This window comes from Vigna radiata, unplaced genomic scaffold (assembly GCF_000741045.1).
Source record: "Vigna radiata var. radiata cultivar VC1973A unplaced genomic scaffold, Vradiata_ver6 scaffold_235, whole genome shotgun sequence".
Lineage (NCBI taxonomy): Eukaryota > Viridiplantae > Streptophyta > Magnoliopsida > Fabales > Fabaceae > Vigna > Vigna radiata.
The window spans coordinates 240,859-263,533 of NW_014543118.1; the positions used below are offsets into that span (position 1 = coordinate 240,859).

The following is a 22,675-nucleotide window of genomic DNA, read 5'->3' on the forward strand; positions in this document are numbered from 1 at the left end:
TTATATGTTTCATTCTTCTACAAAAGAAATATGGGATGATTTACAAAGTATTTTTTCTTTAAAAAAGGATCTTGTTGCTACCTATGACATCAAGATCTGGGATATTTAATACAAAACAGGGCTTTCTTTTCGTAACAGAATATCACGAGATCTTGAATGGTCTTTGGATGGAATTCGATCAGATTCAAACAATAAAGATGTGTAAACCAAATGTTGCTACTCTTCCTGAATTCATTGAAGGGGAAAAAATCTTTAAATTTCTCGAGGGCCTGAATAATGAGTACGACCAATCCGGGTACAAATTATTGGAAGAGAAAAATTACCACCCCTGTCAGAAGTTTTTTTTTATGGTAAGAGGAGAAGAAAATCGGAGAACTGTCATGCTTTATGGAGGGATCTCCAACACAGGCTCTGCCATGACAATTGGAAAAGGAGTCCAAAAGGTAACAAATGTTGGGGGAAAAACGTTTGAAAGAGATACTCATGGGGACTTGTTCTTACTATAAAATATCTGGACATACCAAGGAAACATGCTTCAAACTCCATGGAAGAAAGAATGTTCTTGAGCACATGGGAAATAATAAAGGGCTTACTCAAAGTTGGGTAAATCATACTACCTCAGAACGGGAAGCCACCAATCAATCTAGTCCTTCCCAGTCTAATCCACCAGATCATGATATGAAAGCTTATAAGGAGAAACTCGAGCGCTTGGAAGCAATGACTGAATCAATGAGTAAGCCCTCTAGATCATGTACTTTGTCCATAAAGGTAAGGTTTGTCTCAATATTGTTGGTCATGTGTCTCATGGTATTTGGATCCTTAATTCAGGTGCAATTGATCATATGACACCTTTTAGTAGGTATTTCAACTCATATGGAAAAAGTAACAAAGAACAACTTACTACAGTTGCAAATGGTCAGGGTATACCTGTATGCGGCTTTGGGAATATACTTTTGAACTCAACTATTATATTGAAAGATGTTTTACGTGTTCCCCAATTAGCTAATAGTCTTATCTTTGTGCAAAAACTCAGGATTTAAATTGTTCAGTAATATTTTTCCAACTTATTGTGTTTTTCAGGACCTTGCAACGAGGAAGTCGACTTTAATTGCTAAGGAGCAAAGTGGGTTGTATTTTTTAGAGTTTGATGACCAAAGAAACACAAATCATGAGTCAACAAACTACATCTGAGACGTGGGCAAAATCTCAAATATGGTTACATCATCAAAAGCTTGGTCATCCGTCATTTAGTCTTATCAAGTCCTTGTTTCCCCATTTGTTTAGCCAGGAGTCTGTTGAGTCTTTTAATTGTGATATTTGTCAATTGTCAAAACACCATTGTGCATCTTATCCTATTAGTAATAAAAAGAGTATTTCTACATTTGATTTAATTCACTCTTATGTTTGGGGTCCTGTCATAGATTCTATTTCTGGAGCCAAATGGTTTGTTACCTTTATTGACAATTATACTCGTGTCACGTGGATATACCTTATGAAAAATAAATCTAAAGTTTTTCAAATTTTTGTTAATTTTTTCCGTCTTGTCCAAACTCAATTTGGAAAAAATATCAAAAGAATTAGGTCTGATGATGGTACTGAATATGTGAATCATGAATTTCTCAATTTTTTGTCTCATAATGGTATTGTTCACGAACTAATCTGTGTTAACACCCCTCAACAAAATGGGGTTGCTGAAAGAAAGAATCATCATCTTCTTAAGGTAATTAGAGCTCTTTTACAAATGTCTGTTCCAAAAAATTATTGGAGAGAAGCTATTAGGAATAAAAGAGAGTAAGTTAGACACGTGTGAGACACGTGTAAGGAGAGTAGTATGATAATTATTGGTAGAGAAAGGGTATAAATAATAACAGAATAGGTGGAGAGAGGGGTATTAGATAATGTGTCTTTTTGGGTAGAGACTGGATCGTTGTTCCAGTGGAGGAAGGAAGGCTTCCTTTGGTGGGGATACTCACCTGTATTTTCTTCTTTCATACATTACAGTGTTAATAAAATACATACATATACGATCATATTGTTGTGTTGAGAGTTCTGTGAGAAGAGAGTGATCTGTTTTGGTTCCCCGAGTAAAGGAACCTAACAGCTTTGGTCTGACCTGCCGGATCCAAATCGAAGGAGAGACAAGATGGATAATAGGATGAGTGTACTCAAGGGCAGATTCGATTCCATGGAAGCGATGTTGGAGGAAATTCGAGCGGAGATGAGGGGAATGGCTCGAAACGCGAATGGCGACCGTTGAAGACGAAACATTAATCGCGACCGTGGGAGAAGAAGGAATCAGAGTCGGAGCTCCAAAAGAAGTCGCGATTCCGTCAATGCTGAACGCAAACGGCGACCACCCAGAGAAGTCGAAGGACGAAGCGGAAGAGGACAGATGTTACGTATCCTAGTAGGAGACGTAACGAAATCACCCTCTCACACTCAAAACAAGCAAAAGAATAATGAAAGGATGAAATTGAACAAATGAACTTCTTTTATTGATGGTAATATCTGGGTAAACACAAGTAAATAATAACTGGGAACATAACCTCCTTCAGTCATCCAATAATAAGGAGCATAACCTCCGTCAATTATCTTGGAGCATAACCTCCTTTACAAAACTCACAAATCAAAAGCATACCTTTAACCCTAGGCTTCCCCTTTATTTATACTAATTAATTCCCTCCCAAAGATGTACTGAATATTAGAAAATAATCCTATTTACTATAAGTATCTAATACAAATATATTTAGTCTTATTTACTATATTTAACTTATACTGAATAATATATTAAGATCTACCTATAAGTATCTGATACGAATATATGTAGCCTTATTTACTATATTTAACTTATACTGAATAATATATTAAGATCTACCGAATAATATATTAAGATATGATCTTGTTACTCTAATTATCCTTTGCTGAATATCTTCTCTGAATATCTCTTTTGTTACTTTAATTAGTTTCCCGCTTCTACCGTTCGGTCCTCGCTTCTACCGTTCGGTCCTCACTTCTACCGTTCGGTTCTCTTCTCCTTCTCTCCTATACCTCTTCCTCTCCTACACTTCCAGCCCCTATCATATATTTTCCAGCCCCTAACAACAGAGGAGACGTGCAACGTAGCGGGATGAAGCGCGTTGAACTACCAACGTTCGAAGGAGTGGACCCCATGGGCTGGATCGCAAAGGCAGAGAAATTTTTTCATCTACAGAACGTGACAGAGGGGAAGAAGATGAAGTTGGTATATACCTGTATGGAGAAAGGAGCGAGCTACTATTGGATCCGCTTCTGGCAGAAGAAGACCAGACATCCAAATTGGAAGATGTTTACGGAAGCGCTGACGCAGAGGTTCGGCAGACTGAATCAAGGCACCGTTCTTGAGAAGTTGGCGGCGGTGCAGCAGAAGGGGAGCATCGACGAATACACGCAAGAGTTTGAAAATTTGGTGGCACAAGCATCGGGCGTGGGTGAGAGGATGACAGAGGTGCGACAGGAGGGATCTGTCAATGCCGGCGGAGGGCAGGAGGATGAAGAAGATGAGAAAATTAACAATCTCTTGGATCTAGAGAATATGGGTAAGGAAATGGGAGAAACGGAGCTGAAGCTGAGCACACATCAACCGCCTTTGCTGCTTCGGTACCGTCTCTTTCACATGTGTTAGAGATATTATATTTAGTTTATATTTATCTCTTATCTTTAGTTCGTTTGTTTATATTTCTTATTTAGTTTGTTTATATTTCTTATTTGTATTTTGGGCTTAGCCCATATTTCTTTTATTATAAATAAAGGACCCTATGTGTATATTCAACACAAGGGAGATTTCTCCTAATCTTCTTCCTATTTCATATGGTATCTAGAGCTTAGGTTCTGATCCGGCCTCTTCCACAGTCGCAGCCTCCACAGCCTCCGCAGCCGCCGCCACTGCCGTCACCGTCACAAGAGCCGCCGACCACTCCATCCGAATCGCCTCCTCGCCCTCTTTTTGGATCTGTGGTCGTTGCGTCAATCAGAGCACGTTGAATTTTTAGGGTTTTTCCCTCTCCATGGCTATCCAACGTGATTATAGGAGTTTGTCTCGCCAGTCAGACCATCCTACTTCATTAAATAGCATACACAACTCTGCACTCTTTCAAGAATTTCTCAGATGGTATGAGGACTGTCAACACTCTAGTTCCACTACATCTGCTTTTGTTACACTCACAGGTACTCCTTTTGTTGGTCTGACTCACTCTCTCGGATCTTGGGTCCTTGACTCAGGCGCCACCAATCATATCACTAGTAACAAGTCCGTGTTTTCTTCCTTGTCATATCTTGATAATTTACCCTCGATAACAATGGCTGATGGGTCTAGAGTCTCGTCTCGTGGTATTGCAACTGTTCATATTTTTCCGTCCATATCCATTGATCATGTACTTTATGTCCCTAGGTCTCCTTTTAACTTATTGTCTGTAAGTCATCTAACTCATTCCCTTGATTGTGTTATTAAATTTACCAAAGACTCTGTTTGGTTGCAGGACCAGAGTTTGAAACACATGATTGGCACAGGATGTGAGTCTCATGGCCTATATCATCTCCGCCCTTCTCCATATGCTGGCGTCGTAATCATGGAGTCACCATCCCTTCTTCACGCTCAATTAGGTCATCCCAGTCTTGCCAAACTGCAGCAACTTGTTCCTAGTTTGTCAAAATTATCAAGTTTGCTGTGTGAGTCTTGTGAGTTAGGTAAACATACTCGTAGTTCCTTTCCTCGTAGTGTTTCACAACGAGCGTCATCCCCTTTTTCATTGGTTCATTATGATATTTGGAGACCTAGTCGTGTTAAGTCAACTTTAGGGTTTCAGTATTTTGTTAACTTTATTGATGACTATTTTAGGTGTACTTAGTTGTTTCTAATGAAGAATCGTTTTGAGTTGTTTTCTATTTTTCAAACTTTTTTCCATGAAATAAAACCTCAGTTTGGGGTTTCTATTCGCACTTTACGCAGTGATAATGGCCGTGAATACCTTTCTCAACCATTTAAACATTTTATGGCTTCTCATGGCATTCTTCACCAAACCTCATGTGCCTATACCCCTAAACAAAATGGGGTGACTGAGCGCAAGAATAGACACCTTATTGAAACAACTCATACACTTCTAATCCATAGTCAAGTACCCTCGCGTTTTTGGGGTGATGCAGTTCTCACTGCATGTTATCTCATAAACCGCATGTCGTCTTCTGTCCTAGATAACAAAATCCCTCATTCTATCTTATTTCCTCAAGACCTTTTACATCCATTACCTCTTAGAGTTTTTGGGTCTACATGTTTTGTTCATGATTTTAGTCCTGGTCTTGATAAGTTATCTCCTCGATCTTACAAACGTGTCTTCTTAGGATTTCCGTGGTCACAAAAGGGCTATAAGTGTTTTTCCCCTTCGCTCAATCGTCATTTCATCTCGGCTGATGTCACTTTTGATGATGAATCTTCGTTTTACGTTTCACATTTATCTTCTCGATCTGTACCTCCACCTGCTACTGTTGATATTCCTTTTTTTCTGTAATCCTTCTCCTTCTTTAGACTCTCATTCCCCACAGGATCGTCCTTCAGGTTTATAGTCGCCGCAATTCTGACTCACTTCCAGTGCCGCCTCCTGTGTCTCCTCCGACTCCAGCAAATGAGTCTGACCTGCCCATTGCACTCCGTAAAGGTATACACTCCACTCGTAACCCATCCTCCCATTATACTGTTCTTAGTTACCACAGATTATCTCCATCTTTTTACACATGCCTCTCATCCATTTCTTCTGTGTCAACTCCCAAATTTGTGGGTGATGCCTTAACTCATCCTGGCTGGTGTCAAGCCATGCTGAATGAATTAAGTGCTTTACAGAAAAGTGGAACTTGGGAGCTTGTCCAATTACCATCTCGAAAGTCTGTTGTTGGTTGCAGGTGGGTGTATGCTATCAAAGTTGGCTCTGATGGTACAATTGATCATTTGAAGGCTCGACTGGTTGCCAAAGGCTACACACATATTTTTGGTTTGGATTATGGTGATACTTTTTCTCTAGTGGAAAAAATGACCTCTGTTCGTCTATTCATTGCCATGGCCGCTCTTCGACAATGGCCTCTTTACCAACTTGATGTCAAAAATGCTTTCCTTAATAGTGATTTGCACGAAGAAATTTATATGGAGCAACCGCCCGACTTTGTTGCTCAGGGGAGTCATCTGGATTGGTATGTCATCTTCGCTAATTCCTATATGGCCTAAAACAGTCTCCTCGAACCTGGTTCGGTAAATTCAACTGCGTTGTTCAACAATTTGGTATGTCTCACAGTGAAGCGGATCATTCAGTATTCTATCGTCACTCAAGTCTTGGATGTATCTACTTAATAGTGTATGTCAATGACATTGTTCTCACAGGAAGCGACTACCTTGGCATCTCTCAGATGAAACAACATCTTTGTCACCATTTTCAAACCAGAGATCTTGGCAAACTCCGGTACTTTTTGGGTATTGAAGTAGCACAATCCAATGATGGTATTGTCATATCTCAGAGAAAGTATGCGTTAGACATCTTGGAGGAAAGAGGGTTAATGAACTGTAAGTCTCTTGAGACACCTATGGATCCTAACATCAAGCTCCTACCAAATCAGGGAGAGCCTTTCTCAGATCCTGAACGTTACAGAAGATTAGTTGGTAAATTAAACTATCTTACTATTATGCGTCCTGACATTTCCTTCGCAGTTAGTGTGGTGAGTCAATTCCTTAACTCCCCATGTGAAGACCATTGGGATGCAATTGTTCGCATACTGAAGTATATTAAAGGATCACTTGGAAATGGTTTGTTATATGGTCCTAACAACGATACAAAAATCGTTTGTTATTCAGATGCTGATTGGGCTGGTTCCCCTTCTGATAGGAGGTCTATTTCTGGATATTGTGTCTCTATTGGTGGTAACCTGATATCTTGGAAAAGTAAGAAGCAAAGTGTTGTGGCTAGGTCCAGTGCAGAAGCAAAATATAGAGCTATGGCATCAGCTACTTGTGAGCTTGTATGGCTTAAACAATTACTTAATGAATTGAAATTTGGAGATATCACTCACATGACACTTATATGTGATAATCAAGCTGCTCTTCATTTTAGCGTTAACCCTGTCTTCCATGAGAGAACCAAGCACATTGAAGTTGATTGTCATTTTATTAGAGAAAAAATCATATCCGGAGATATCAAGACTGAGTTCATTAACTCAAGCAACCAGTTGGCAGACATATTCACTAAGTCTTTGTGAGGACCTAGAATTGACTATCTCTGTAACAAGCTTGGAACATATGATTTGTATGCTCTAGCTTGAGGGGGAGTGTTAGAGATATTATATTTAGTTTATACTTATCTCTTATCTTTAGTTCGTTTGTTTATATTTCTTATTTAGTTTGTTTATATTTCTTATTTGTATTTTGGACTTAGCTCATATTTCTTCTATTATAAATTGAGGACCCTATGTGTATATTCAACACAAGGGAGATTTCTCCTAATCTTCTTCCTATTTCATAACATGAGTACAATTAGGGGCACTCTTTTGGTTAACAGAAAGCTTCTTCCTAGGACAATACAAATAGAAAAGGAATATGGATACTATGAAAATTTTTATAAAGAGGATGGTAAGAAATATGCCTTGTGGGCTGCAAATATGGTTGTGTCTCAGAATATTGGTGTCCAGCACTGGGATGCTCCAGATCCTGTGATTGATACATGCAATTCATTCTACTGTGATGATAAAAATGATAGAACAGTAGAATTTCGGAATACATCATATCGCTTGCCAACATGGTCAGTTAGCATTCTTCCTTATTGCAAGAATGTAGTCTTCAACACAGCGAAGGTTAATTCCCAGACAAATGTAGTTGCAATGATTCCCAGAAGTTTGCAGCAATCAAGTAAAGGTGTAAATTCTTTGATAGGGGACATTGTGAAGGAGAAACCAGGAATATGGAGAACAGTAGACTTTGTCAAAAATGGTTTTGTTGATTTCATCAATACTACCAAAGATACCACTGACTACTTATGGTATACCACAAGTATATTTGTGGGTGAAAATGAAGAGTTCTTGAAAAAGGGAAGCAAACCAGTTCTTCTAATTGAGTCTACAGGTCATGATCTCCATGCTTTTGTGAATCAGGAATATCAAGTTGGCTTACAAGTGTGAAGATTAAGGGATTGAACAATGGGACAATAGACTTGTCTTCATATGCTTGGACTTACAAGATTGGAGTGCAAGGAGAACACCTAAAGCTATGTCAGGGAGATGGGTTGAGTAATGTCATAAGGACATCTACTTCAGAACCACCAAAAATGCAGCCATTGACATGGTACAAGACTATTGTGCATGCTCCACCTGGAGATGAACCAGGTGGATTAGATATGTTACATATGGGCAAAGGTCTATCCTGGTTAAATGGAGAATTTGTTGAGAGTTATATAACAACAAACAAGAAAATTGATGCTGGTGGAAATATACTTGGTTGTTTTTGCTTCTTGCAGGTTCTAATGCCAGACTTGACTCAGTCTTCTAAAGAACACAAGCCAATCAATAGGCATAGAAAACATTTCTGAATCCAATGAGTTAGCTTATATACTACAGGAGATTGAAACCACGACTCTTGGTTGGAGCTTGAGCCAAGCGGAATTGGTGGAGGGGGAGACAGAAGAGAGTGACTTAACTCCCAATAAAGAGGGACCTGCAGAGGGGAGAGAGCTGCTGGAAGCATTGAAAGACATCAAAGATCATCTTCTCTAGGCTTATAGTTTTGAAAAAAAAAAATGTGGGAAGTTAATAGAATCAAAGAAGAATGGAAGACATTGGAGGAGGATTTGCCACCACCCAAGCCTCCAAACTAGAATTTGGAGGGCACCAGCACCCTGACTTCAACCTTGAGGACAAGGTTGATTTTGAGGGGTGGAGTCTGTTGAAAACAGAAATAGGATGCTGGAAATAATTATTCTCACGTTCATTCTTTTGAAACAATACATAGGTGTTTAAAAAGAAATAAACCATGATCTAATTAAAGTAAAATATCTCCTGAAATAAAGTCTCTAAATCAGGAGATATCTACCCAATAATACCTAAACTTAATGAAAAGAAATCTGCCCAATAATTACTAATCCTAATCCCTTAATTTTAGGGATTACACATAATTGCCATATTAATTGTAATATTTAGTGCCTAATAAATTCACATATTCTGACAGAGTCATGTTAGGAATAAGAGAGAGTACGTTAGACACGTGTGAGACACGTGTAAGGAGTGTAGTATGATAATTATTGGTAGAGAGAGGGTATAAATAATAAGAGAATAGGTGGAGAGAGGGGTATCAGATATTTTGTCTTTTTGGGTAGAGACTGGATCGTTGTTCCAGTGGAGGAAGGAAGGCTTCCTTAGGTGGGGATACTCACCTGTATTTTCTTCTTTCATACATTACAGTGTTAATAAAATACATACATATACGGTCATATTCCTGTGTTGAGAGTTCTGTGAGAAGAGAGTGATTTGTTTTGGTTCCCTGAGTAAAGGAACCTAACAGAAGTTGTGTTAACTACCACATATCTCATCAATAGATTACCCACTCGTATCTTAAATGCCATTAGTCCTATTGAGTCTCTATTGTCTTTTGTTCCTTCTTCTTCCCTAATAACAAGTCTACCTAGTCGAGTATTTGGATGTGTTGTTTTTGTTCACTCTCATCCTCCTAACCGTGGTAAATTAGATCCCAAAGCTCTTAAATGTGTCTTTATTGGTTATCCTTCTAATAAAAAAGGGTACAAATGTTATAATCCTCAAAGTTGTCGCGTCTTTAACACCATGGATGTCACCTCCAGAGGGAGAAAGCACTTGAAGTGGATGAACTCTCCTTCTTGTCATTACCATGTTTGTTTTAGTAGGATGCCCAAGACCTCAGCACTAAAGCTACCATAGTTCATAGTGAGGAAGAAGAGGAAGACAAATTTTGGCAAAAAATATGAAAGAAGAGAACAACCCACTTCAACTCTAGAGCAAGAAAAATTGTCTGATCTAGAGGTGAGGATCCCTGAAGATATCAATGAGGAGGAGGTAAGTATTATTGAGGATTTACCCATTGCATTGAGAAAGGGAAGAAGATCATGTGCTAAATATCCTATTCCTTAGTATGTTTGCACTAACAATCTCTCTAATAAGCACAAAGGTTTTATTGTTGTCATTGATGACACAAAAATTCCTACATCAATCCAGGAGGCCATGAAACTTAAACATTGGAATCAAGTCGTGAAAGAAGAGATGAATGCATTAGAAAGAAATTCAACTTGGGATATTGTTGATAAGCCAAGAGACAATAAGGCATAGGGTATAGATGGATATTCACAGGATATTAATGGTGAAACATAAGGTAGATGGGACAATAGAAAGATATAAAGCTAGATTGGTGGCAAAAAGATATACCCAAACATATGGGATTGATTATGAGGAGACATTTGCCCTAGTGGCAAAGATGAATACAGTTCGAGTTATTCTCGCTTTGGCTGCTCATTTTGGATGGGACTTACACCAGTTGGATGTGAAGAATGTCTTTCTTCATGGAGATATAGATGAGGAAGTGTACATGGAGATTCCCCCAGGTTTTGAAGTGAAAAATGAAAGAAATAAGGTATGTCTCCTGGAGAAAGCATTGTATGGTCTTAAGCAATCCCCTAGAGCATGGTTTGCTTGGGATACAGACAAAGCCAAGGAGATCATACTCTATTCATAAAGCACTCTTCTACAGGTAAACTCACTCTATTGCTTGTCTATGTGGATGATATGATTATTGCAGGAGATGAAAAAACAGAAAAATTGGCATTAAAAGAAAAATTGGCAGCTCAATTTGAAATGAAAGACCTAGAGAAGGCCCAACATCAAAGATTGGTGAGAAAATTGATTTATCTATCACACACAAGACCAGACATTGCTTATGCAGTTAGTGTAGTGAGCCAATTTATGCATGATCCAAGAGAGAGACAGATGCACACAGTTGACAAAATTCTCCAATTCTTGAAGTCAAGTCCAAGAAAGGGGCTATTATTCAAAAGGGAAGAGACATTGACTATGAAGATATATACTGATTCTATTAATGACAAAAAGTCTACTTCTGGGTATTGTGTATTTCTTGGAGATAGTCTGGTAACATGAGGAAGCAAAAAGCAAGATAGTGTATCCCGTTCTAGTGTAGAAGCTGAATTTTGAGCCCTTGCTCAAGGAATGTGTGAAGGACTCTGGATGAAAATCATTTTGGATGATCTTAAAGTCAAAGTGGAGCACCCGGTGCAACTACACTGTGACAATAAGTCTGCTATGAGCATATCCCATAATCCAGTACAGCATGACAGAACCATACACATTGAAATTGACAGACATTTCATCAAAGATTATCTTAACAGAGGCTTTGTGATTACAACTCATGTTCCTACAGAACTTCAAATAGCAGATACTTTCACAAAAGGGCTTCCTCTGGGTAGATTTCAAGATCTTGTAGGCAAGTTGGAAATGATTGATATTCATTTACCAACTTGAAGGGAAGTGTTGTAATTTGAGATAATATCTTTAGAATCTTCCTAATCAAAGGAAATAGATACATAATCTTTTATTTTATTTTATTTTTTCCTAGGTTTCCTAGTTTTCCTATTTTGCTTTTTAGGAGAATTAGATTATTACAAATAGAAGGTTTGAGAATGTATTTTTCATCATTAAGAATAATAATAAGTTTTATTTTCAACTTTTTCAATGGGGAACATTATGATCTTTGGGCGGTTAAAATGGAGGCTTATCTAGAAGCTTTAGATCTTTGGGAAGCTATAGAAGAAGATTATGAAATCCTTCCGCTGCGTGACAATCCCACCATGGCCCAGATCGAAAATCATATGGAGAAGAAAACCCGAAAAGCAAAAGCAAAGACATGTCTTTATGTTGGCATCTCTACAAACATGTTTACTAGGATCATAACTCTCAAATCAGCAAAAGCAATTTGAGATTATCTAAAGACAGAATATACTGGAGATGGAAAACTTTGAAGCATGCAAGTGCTTAACTTAATGACAGAATTTGAACTTTAGAAGATGAAAGAGTCTAACACAATCAAGGAGTATTCACACAAATTGTTGGGTATTGCCAATAAGATAAAATTATTGGGAAGTAATTTTGCAGATTCCAAAATTGTTGAGAAAATTTTGATGACGGTGCCAGAAAGGTACAAAGCATCTATTGTTTCTTTGGAGAACACAATATTTCTAAAATCACTCTTGTTGAAGTGATACATGCCTTCTAGGCCGAAGAGCAACGGAATTGATGAGGGAAGATTATGCTACTGAAGGTGCTCTTATAGCCAAGAGCCAACAAGAAAAATTACAAGAATCATCCAGCCAGCCGTCAAAGCAGTGCAAATAATTACAACAAAGGAAAGGGTGAAAAGAAAAATTACCCTCCTTGTCAAAACTGTGGCAAAATGGATCACCCTCCATTCAGATGTTGGAAAAGACCATATGCTTAATGCATAAAGTGCAATCAAATGGGACATGAAGTAGTCATATGCATGAGCAAAAATTAACCGCAAGAGGAAGAAGCTAAAGTTGTTGATCACGAGGAGGAAGGAGATCAACTATTTGTGGCCACCCGTTTTGCAAGCAGTGAAGAAAATGAAAGTTGGATGATGATTGATAGTGGTTGCACAAACCATATGACCAATGACAAGGAGCTTTTCAAAGATTTAAAGCCAACCAACATCACCAAAGTCAAAATAGGCAATGGTGATTATATTTCAGTCAAAGGAAAGGGAACTATTGCAATAACAAGTTGCTTAGGTACAAAGTTCATTTTTGATGTCCTTTTTGTACCAAAAATTCAACAAAACCTGTTGAGTGTTGGCCAATTGATTGAAAGAGGCTTCAAAGTTGCTTTTGAAGACAATTTTTGTTTCATTAGAGATGCAGCTAGTCAAGAAATTTTCAAAATCAAAAGAAAAGGGAAAAGTTTTGCCCTAAATCCATTGGAGGAAGAACAAGTTGTCTTTCCTGTCAAGAACATTACAGAAGTTTGGCACAAGAGGCTTAGGCATTATCATCGCCAAGGGCTGCTGAAAATTTAGTCTAAGAGAATGGCAGTTGATCTTCCAGAACCTGATGATCAAATACCAACATGCAAGACTTGTTTATTTGAAAAGAAAAATAGGAAGCCATTTCCAAAGTCAGCAAGAGGAGCCACTTGTAAACTGCAGTTAGTCCACACAGATATATCTGGATCTCAAAGAACTCCTTCATTAGCAGGTAATTGATATTATGTATTGATGACTTCACAAGAATGTGTTGGATTTTCTTAAAATTTAAGTAAAAAGTAGCTGGAGCTTTTTTGAATTCAAAAAATTAGTACAAAATCAAAGTGGCAAGTAAATTCAGGTTCTGATATCTAATAATGGCAAGGAATACACATCAGAAAACTTTAATAGTTTTTGAGGAAGCTCGCATTGAGCATCAGTTCACCACACCCTATACTCCACAACAAAATGGAGTAAGTGAAAGAAGAAACAAATACATCTTAGAGATGACTAGATGCATGTTGCATGAAAAAAATCTACACAAAATGTTCTGGGCAGAAGCAGCTCATACAACTATTTTCTTGCAAAACAAACTCTTTACAAAAGCGGTGAAGGATCAAACACCATATGAGGCTTGGTATGGCTATAAACCATCTCTACATTTTCTCAAAATATTTGGATGTTTGTGTTTCACTCATGTTCCACAGAGTAACCGTGACAAGCTTGATTAAAGAACATCACCAGGCATTTTATATAGGCTATAACACTATCAGCAAAGCCTATAAAATCTTTCAGACACAAACAGTAAGCATTGTTGTTAAGGGATAGTAGATCATAATAAAAAGGAAAAACAAAAGGCTCCTAAAAAGCCCACTCTAAAAAGCCTACTAGAAAATACATTATATTTCAACAAAAGCAAGTTTTCATTGTTCTTCTTCAATATTTTTTGTATCTGTTCATTTTTGTTCCCTATTAAAGGAATTCTGCTTTCTTATAAATTACCAACAACATGAAACCAATTAATAAATATTTAGACATTTAGTAGCTTTTATAAAACACAACAGTAACTTTCCTTCAAGAAGTAAAAGATATAAACCTGAGGTGAGAGAGACCTTGAACTGCAACAAGCAATATTCACGAAATGCTCTTGAATCTCATACACAACATTCTCCCAAGGAATGTGGTGATTGTTTAGATGCATCACCTTCCAGAGATTTCTTCCATGGTTTATCAATCTCTTGGCAATTAATATTTGGTTTCTGATATGGTAACAGAGCCCGTAGTTAAAAAGGAGAAAGCGTTCTGATATAGAAATAAATTATATTTAAGAAAACTTTTAAGAAAGTAAACACATTTGAGAATCGAATAATTAGGATACAATCTGGGCACAAGAATAAAATGTATTTGCAAGAACATTGAACTTGCATTTAAATTTTATTGTGCCAAATCTTTTAATCAAATGAAAGCAAGCAATAGTTCCATATGTCACGTTTCTATAGATGTTATAACTATTGTTTGAGAATGTAACAAAGCCATTCATGAGCCTTTGCCTGGTTAATCTCTTAGGATAGTTGATCAATGAAATGGTGTATAACAGACTCAAATTAACTTTCAAGACGAGTTTGATCCTTGCTGCTCTCTCCAACTCATCCATATAGGAGTTATATTTAAGCACATGGCAAAAGTGGGTCTGCATTGTCTACGCCTAAAGCCGAAAGGGCTTTTTCCAGGGGTTGTATGGTAGGTTGTCTTAGATTGTTGGTTTAAGTCTAATTCAGTCTCAAAATTTAACTCATGCATAGAGTTACCTCCACTCATAATAAAGTCATTCATGAACCTTCAGCTAACAGCTTAAGCATTAAAATAGTTGTTTGTTGACATCATATGCAGTATCAGTAGTAAATATGAAATTATGAATACCACAAGCGAGTATTGACGTTTGAAGCTGACAAGGACTAAACAGCTTAAGCTAAGAATTCATAAAGATATAAAATTTGAAAAATAATTATCCATAAATATCTTAAATTATTGGTACAATTTTTCTATTTACATGCAATTACACCCATTCACCATCCTTAATGGGGGTACAAGCGAAGTTATATAATTGCATCTACAAAAATCACTCACCCATGATGTGAACATCCTGAATACTCTGACACATGATTAGCGAATTCTAAAATTTCTTTGTCAGGAGCAGAGGTTGCAATTTCCTTGAGTATGAGAGATTTCTCAGCTAAGCTCGCAAGGCAGTATTTAAAAATGGTCATATCAGATATTGGATATGTTTTACTCGCAGTATTTAAAGGTGAATTTCCCTCCCCTATACTCTCTGAATCAGATGGAGAATCATATGCTTCATTGAAGTTTGCGGGCCTTCCATCAAAGCTTCTTTGAAATTCATTTTCAACCTAGTGACGATAAGTTTGCGGTGTCAGTTAAGAGAAAATAAGAGCAAAGAGGACCTATTTAAGAATATCTAAAAATAATTTAAGAAAGCATCTGCAAGCAAAGGTTGACAAATTGGCCTTGTCTACACTTAAGTCTAGGTTAGAGCAGTATAGTAAGAATCTGTAGTAGATCATATAGCTGACAATATCAGATAGGCTGACTCTTGGATTCTCTTAATTAAATCTTAGCAGGTTTGAATTGGTCTGTGCTTTCAAATACTATGGTATTTGCATGAGGTGGGATAATGGACAAAATTAAAATAACGAATCTAAGAAGTCCAAACAGGTACACTGAAACTAATTTTGTCAATGATGATCACATCAGCCTCTGCTGTCTGTAGTAAACCAACTAGGTAGACCATCCATGTATACAGAAAACAAGATTGAAAAATAAATCACGTAATCACCTGGTTAGCTGCCTGGACTTGAGAGTTACACTCTTCATCAGGTTGCTCTAAGGTGGGGTCAGTCTTCACTGATACAGATGTCTTGTCTTGACCAAGTCTAAACCGCTTCACTAGTGGATTGGCTTGTGCTTCATGCCCTGAATGCTGAAGTTCCAAGGACCCATCATCCAAAGCTGAAGATTGAGATACACTAGAGCAATTAAGGGCAGTTGACCTTTTCCACACCAGAGTGGACAATCTTGTGTTACGGCTTCTGGAGATGCATCGAATTGGATGGGAGTATGTCTCAAGAAAAGGATAATTTCCTAAATGTGGAACACAGAATCTGATGAGGAAGAACCTGTTATCACACTTGGATGAAAGCTGGCAGATGGAAGAATAGTTACACGGTGCCAAGTAATATTGGATTGAAATTTCAAGAGCATAAATATCAGACTGAGAGCAGAGTTAATTCAAGCATACTGCACTATGAATTTGAAATGAAACATGCTTATATGCTACGATACTAAAATTGCTGATAAATACAAGGACAACCCCATGTCAATAAAATTAACATATTATGGTCTTTGGTTCTAAGTAGAGCATCACACGGTGTACAAATTCCAGAGAGACCAAAGAGCAACGGCAATATGGGTAATTATAATACTTTTATGTCATCATAGTATAATTACTTCCTAAATTTTCAAGGAAAACAATATCACTAAAGAGAAAACCATAAATTATTGACAAAAGAAGACCCAGGCAATGAGTCTATTGAGATGTGGTTATAATACATTAAGTACCAACCTGTTAGGTTTCTTGGGAACGTCGTCCCCTTTTTCATTAGTTCATTCTGATATTTGGGGACCTAGTCGTGTTAAGTTCACTTTAAGATTTCAGTATTTTGTTACCTTTATTGATGACTATTCCAGATGTACTTGGTTGTTTTCAATGAAGAATCATTCTGAGTTGTTTTCTATTTTCCAATCATTTTTCAATGAAATAAAAACACAGTTTGGCTTCTCACATGTTTAAACATTTTATGGCTTCTCATGGCATTCTTCACCAGACCTCATGTGCTTATACTCCTCAACAAAATGGGGTGGCTGAGCGCAAGAATAGACACCTTATTGAAACAACTCGTACACTTCTAATCCATGGCCAAGTACCCTTGCGTTTTTGGGGTGATGCAGTTCTCATTGCATGTTATCTCATAAACCGCATGTCGTCTTCTATCCTAGATAACAAAATTCCTCGTTCTGTCTTATTTCCTCGAGACCCTTTACATCCATTACCTCTTAGAGTTTTTGGGTCTACATGTTTTGTTCATGATTTTAGTCCTGGTCTTGATAAGTTATCTCCTAGATCTCACAAATGTGTCTTCTTAGGATTTCCACGGTCACAAAAGGGCTATAAGTGTTTTTTCCCTTTCCTATATCGTCATTTTATTTCCGCTGAGGTCACTTTTGATGAATCTTCGTTTTATTTTTCACATCTATCTTCTAGTTCTGTACCTCCACCTACTACTATTGATATTCCTATTGTCTGTGATCCTTTAGACTCTCATTCTCCACAGGATTGTCCTTCAACTGCACCCCTTCAGGTTTATAGTTACCGCAATCGTCTCCCTCATGACTCACCTCCTGTGCCGCCTCCTGTGTCTCCTCCGGCTCCAGCAAATGAGTCTGACCTGCCTATTGCTCTCCGTAAAGGTATACGCTCTACTCGTAACCCATCCCCCCATTATATTGTTCTTAGTTATCACAGATTATCTCCATCTTTTTTACACATGTCTCTCATCCATTTCTTCTGTGTCAATTCCCAAGTCTGTGGGTGATGCCTTAACTCATCCTGGTTGGTGTCAAGCCATGCTGGATGACAAAGATTTTTGGTTTAGATTATTGTGATACTTTTTCTCCAGTGGCAAAAATGACCTCTATTCGCCTTTTCATTGTCATGGCGGCTCTTCAACAATGGCCTCTTTACCAACTTGATGTCAAAAATGTTTTCCTTAATGGTGATTTGCATGAAGAAATTTATATGGAGCAACCGCCCGGCTTTGTTGCTCAGAGGGAGTCATCTGGGTTGGTATGTCGTCTTCACAAATCCTTATATGGCTTAAAACAGTCTCCTCGGGCCTGGTTTGGTAAATTCAGCTATGTTGTTCAACAATTTGGTATGTCTCGCAGTGAAGCGGATCATTCAGTGTTCTATCGCCACTCAAGTGTTGGATGTATCTACTTAATAATGTATGTCGATGACATTGTTCTCACAAGAAGCGACTATCTTGGCATCTCTCAGATGAAACAGCACCTTTGTCACCATTTTCAAATCAAATATCTTGGCAAACTCCGGTACTTTTTGGATATTGAAGTAGCACAATCCAATACTGGTATTGTCATATCTAAGAGGAAGTATGCATTAGACATCTTGGAGGAAACAGGGTTAATGAACTCTAAATCTGTTGAGACACCTATGAATCCTAATACCAAACTCCTACCAAATCAAGGGGAGCCTTTCTCAGATCCTGAATGATACAAAAGACTAGTTGGTAAATTAAACTATCTTATTGTTACGCATCCTGACATTTCCTTCGCAGTTAGCGTGGTAAGTCAATTCCTTAACTCCCTATGTGAAGACCATTGGGATGCAGTTGTTCGCATACTAAAGTATATTAAAGGATCACCTGGAAAAGGTTTGCTATATGGTCGTAACAACGATACAAAAATCGTTTGCTATTCAGATGTTGATTGGGCTGGTTCCCCTACTGATAGGAGGTCTACTTCTAGATATTATGTCTCTATTGGTGGCAACCTGATATCTTGGAAAAGTAAGAAGCAAAGTGTTGTGGCTAGGTCCAGTACAGAAGCAGAATATAGAGCTATGACATTAGCTACTTGTGAGCTTGTGTAGCTTAAATAATTAGTGAATTGAAATTTGGAGATGTCACTCACATGACATTTATATGTGATAATCAAGTTGCTCTTCTTATTAGCTCTAACCTTATTTTCCATCAGAGAACCAAGCACATTGAAGTTGATTTTCATTTTATTAGAGAAAAAATCATATCCGGAGATATCAAGATTGAGTTCGTTAACTCAAGCAACCAGTTAGCAACATATTCACTAAGTCCTTGTGATGACCTAGAATTGACTATCTTTGTAACAAGCTTGGAACATATGATTTAAATGCTCCAGCTTGAGGGGGAGTGTTAGATATTAAGTTGTGTGTTTATTTTAATTAAGGAAACATAGTCCCTATGCTTATTATGTTATTTTTACATATTCATTTGTATTTGGGCTTAGTCCACATTCTTATTATTATAAATACATTACCCTATGTGTATGCAAAGACACACAAGGGAGATTTCTCCTCATCTTTTCACTATTACATAGGAGGAATGATTAATGCTGCCTATAAATGCCTAGTTAGGACATCATGGTTGGCCAAAGCTTTAGCTATTTGTTAGGAAATAAGCAAACATTCATTGTTGGCATCTTTACCTGAGATATTTTGAGCTTAAAAGAAGCACGACCCAGCAAAAGCTTACTTGGTCTTTCACGAGAAGAAAATTCAATTCCATCATAACTAGCTAAGAGGGGTGCTTCATCATCAGTTGTATTCTCCACTGGAACTCTAGTGTCGGCATACAAAAGTGAAGCAAAAACCTGCTTACAATCAACAATGATAATGGGAAATTACAAATGCAAGCTCCTTTTTCCAGGGACCATTAACATGCCCAGAATAAAAACCAAGATTATAAACCTCATTCTCCTTATCTACAGGCTGTCCAAAAGCATCTGATAGAACAACATCCAAAGAGAAGTTCCTACGACAAGATGCCTGTGCCAAATTATGCAAATGAATTTGAAATTAAATTTTTAACTTAAAGGAAACTTTAACACTGGATCTAATTTGTGCATTTCTCAAAAGTATGAGCATTGGAAAGAAAAGAGTGAGAATTAATAGACACATTTTCAGAAGTATAAATAATACGTATGCAAACACTAGAAACATAGCAGTTGTTTCACCTCTCCATCATCTATTTTATTTGTTCATATATATTTTCATGGTAACAAGAAAAGTTTGACTTAACTCTTAAAACTTGCAAACTTGCATATACATGATTGGTTTACAAGAACATTTAAAATGTTACACATAAATTGTATCACATCACATATATCCAAAATTAAACTCTAACAGAAAATGCAGGGCTTGGCCAGGATCTCTTTATGATTTATGACGATAAAGATGAATGTATAAAATAAGATTAACAGGGTATCATTTATAAAATATCTTTCTTACCTTGCCACCAACAACAGCCCAAACACCATCACTTTCTTCTTCAATCTCAGAGACTGATGATTCATCAATTGATAACTTCAGAGGAGGGTCCTGGCATTAAGTGATACAGAGTTGTCAAATGTCTTCAAAGGATCTAATAAGGTTTTTGCTGATTCTTATAAACAAAGATGCACAAAGAAATGTGAATCGACCATGTACTTTAAAAAATATGAGCATGGAATCACCTTTAAATGGTAATCCTTAACAGAAAAAATAGTAGGATATATTTCAAAATTGTGCACATAACCCTGTACACTATTTTCATCTCCACCAACATTTGCCAATGTCAGTTTCTTCAAATCACTTGAACCAGATTTTTCGTTTAATGAGGAACACAAAGACATTTTTCCTTTAAGTTCTCCATTAATCTGAAGCTGGATATAATCCGGACAAACCTGCACAAGAAGGTAACCATCTGATATTCCAATTAGACAAAGTTAAAAAGTATAAAGGAAAGGACAGGACAGGGCTCTACTAGTAGCAGCAAGAAAAGTGCTCCATTGTTTGTCACAAGTTCTTTCATGGAAGGCAAAATCTTACGAGAAGGAATTTGCTTTTCTGTTTCATTCTATTATTTTTACCACAGTTTATATATTACAGCAAGCAAAAATAAAAAATCGATGATTGAAGAATACACATATTAGAGTAAGTGCCTTATGGTAAAATAAGTCAATTTTAGGAGCGTAGTAGGATGGCATCTCAGTCAAGTGAAAACAATCAACAAAGAAACATTAAAGTAGTTCACGAAAGGTAATTCTCAAATAATTATATAAGATACCTGACATCCAACATGAACCCATTTTTCCAAAGGAAACTTAAAATCAGCAGTTGCATGTGGAACTTCTGCCCAGGAATTTATATTGCCGGTATCAGGAGCTTCTTCGTGTAAGAGCAGAACTGGTAACAAATGGATTCTCTTGTTATCATCAATAACAAGAAAAGGAGCACTTTCAGAGATATCAGAGTAAACCTGCAAAGCAAATTGATTTATATTTCTGTCCATTCAATGATTAAAAAAACTTAAGTTTTATTCCCCAAAAGGTAAGAAAATGACAAAAAATTACTGCCCATAGTAATTCGCATGGAAAATTTTCAACCTTAAGCATCAAGACAGCAGACAAAATATTAAACAAAAACAACTATCGCTAATATCACTACGCAAACCTGAATGCTAAACAGTTAAAGTTGTATGATCAAATATCAAAGCATTTAACCTTGCACTTGAGAGATGGCATAGCGTCAAATGGAGGATGGGAGATGTTTTACCATTCCCGGCCCTATTCATTTTCGCTATGGAAAACAAATTCTCACACTTTCTAAAGAGACACATGGTCTTATGTAAATTTATGACTAAAATGAGATCCGTTCTAATTTCATTCAACAAACCGTTCAGAATAAATTCTATCGAAATCAGTTTCCCCAACTCTATAGCAAGCCGGCATTACTAATATAATGTGAGCATCACATATTTAGCTATATATAATCGAATAGGTACAGTCTAAATTCTACATCTCTAATTTACTAATTAGGATTTGAGTAAGAAGTAAATCAACAAAAACATTCTGCAAAAACTGAGTTAATCATATAAAAACTCCAACTTTGAGTTAACGCAAAGAGGTTTAGCAAAACAGGAAGTAATAAATTTACTGATTGAAAGCAGATTTCAGACTAAAGAGCACAAATGAAAACCCCTTAAAGCCTAAACCACTAACTTGAACCATGAGAAACACACGTTCAAGCAGTCCATCAGGTATCAAAACAAAACAAATTTAATGTGCAGTGAAAACATAGAGAACTCACAACTTTCTCGAACGAGACTATCCCAATTATACAGAATAAGGAAAACAGAATGTCCAGGCCCACGATATTACGATTACAAATTCCAAACAGCACTATCGTGGAAAAAGATTGATCAAAGAAGATTGAGAAAAACCTTAATACCCCACTAACACAGAAAACTCAGAAAGAAGGGAAAAGCTAGAATGTGTAAGACCTGCTGAATAATGGTAGAGGGGAATGCAGAGGAAGTCGTGAAATAAAGCCAAAAGCAGAGAGAGAAAGTTCCGTCCTTTGCTTCAATTTCGAGTCTTAAATCCTTCAGCAGAGAGTACTCTTCGCTTCCCACTGAATCAGTGTCCATCTCTGAGTGTGATCAAAAGTGGAGTTTTCTGCGTTATGGTGAACTCTTTCGCTTCCTCTTTCTCTGTTTCTTTCTCTTTCTTGGGTTAGCAGAAGAAGAAGTGTAGGTTTGTGTTTGGCTTGTTGGTGGTTCCGTTTGTTCGGCTCTGAAACTAACGGTTTGGTTGCGCGTTTCGGTGTGTGCTCGGATCTCCTGCTTGGAGGTGCACGCCAACAGTGTAGGTTCACAAGGGATTATTTTTCTTTCCAAGTTCCAACTAATACAAACACGCCCTCTCGCCCTCTCT

General features: G+C 37.3%; 1 protein-coding gene across 1 annotated transcript in view; it reads right to left on the reverse strand.

The window, feature by feature from the left end:
- The window catches only part of LOC106753165 (SH2 domain-containing protein B), a 24,652-nt gene extending 1,977 nt beyond the window's left edge, over window positions 1-22,675 (reverse strand). The window contains exons 1-9 of the mRNA XM_014634962.2: window positions 22,243-22,675; window positions 21,028-21,219; window positions 20,435-20,644; window positions 20,211-20,300; window positions 19,671-19,748; window positions 19,409-19,573; window positions 15,927-16,289; window positions 15,200-15,480; window positions 14,169-14,331 (exon numbers count right to left, since the gene is read on the reverse strand). Of these exons, the coding sequence (XP_014490448.1) occupies window positions 14,169-14,331; window positions 15,200-15,480; window positions 15,927-16,289; window positions 19,409-19,573; window positions 19,671-19,748; window positions 20,211-20,300; window positions 20,435-20,644; window positions 21,028-21,219; window positions 22,243-22,389 (1,689 nt within the window). The 5' untranslated portion in view covers window positions 22,390-22,675. The remainder of the gene's footprint in view (window positions 1-14,168; window positions 14,332-15,199; window positions 15,481-15,926; window positions 16,290-19,408; window positions 19,574-19,670; window positions 19,749-20,210; window positions 20,301-20,434; window positions 20,645-21,027; window positions 21,220-22,242) is intronic.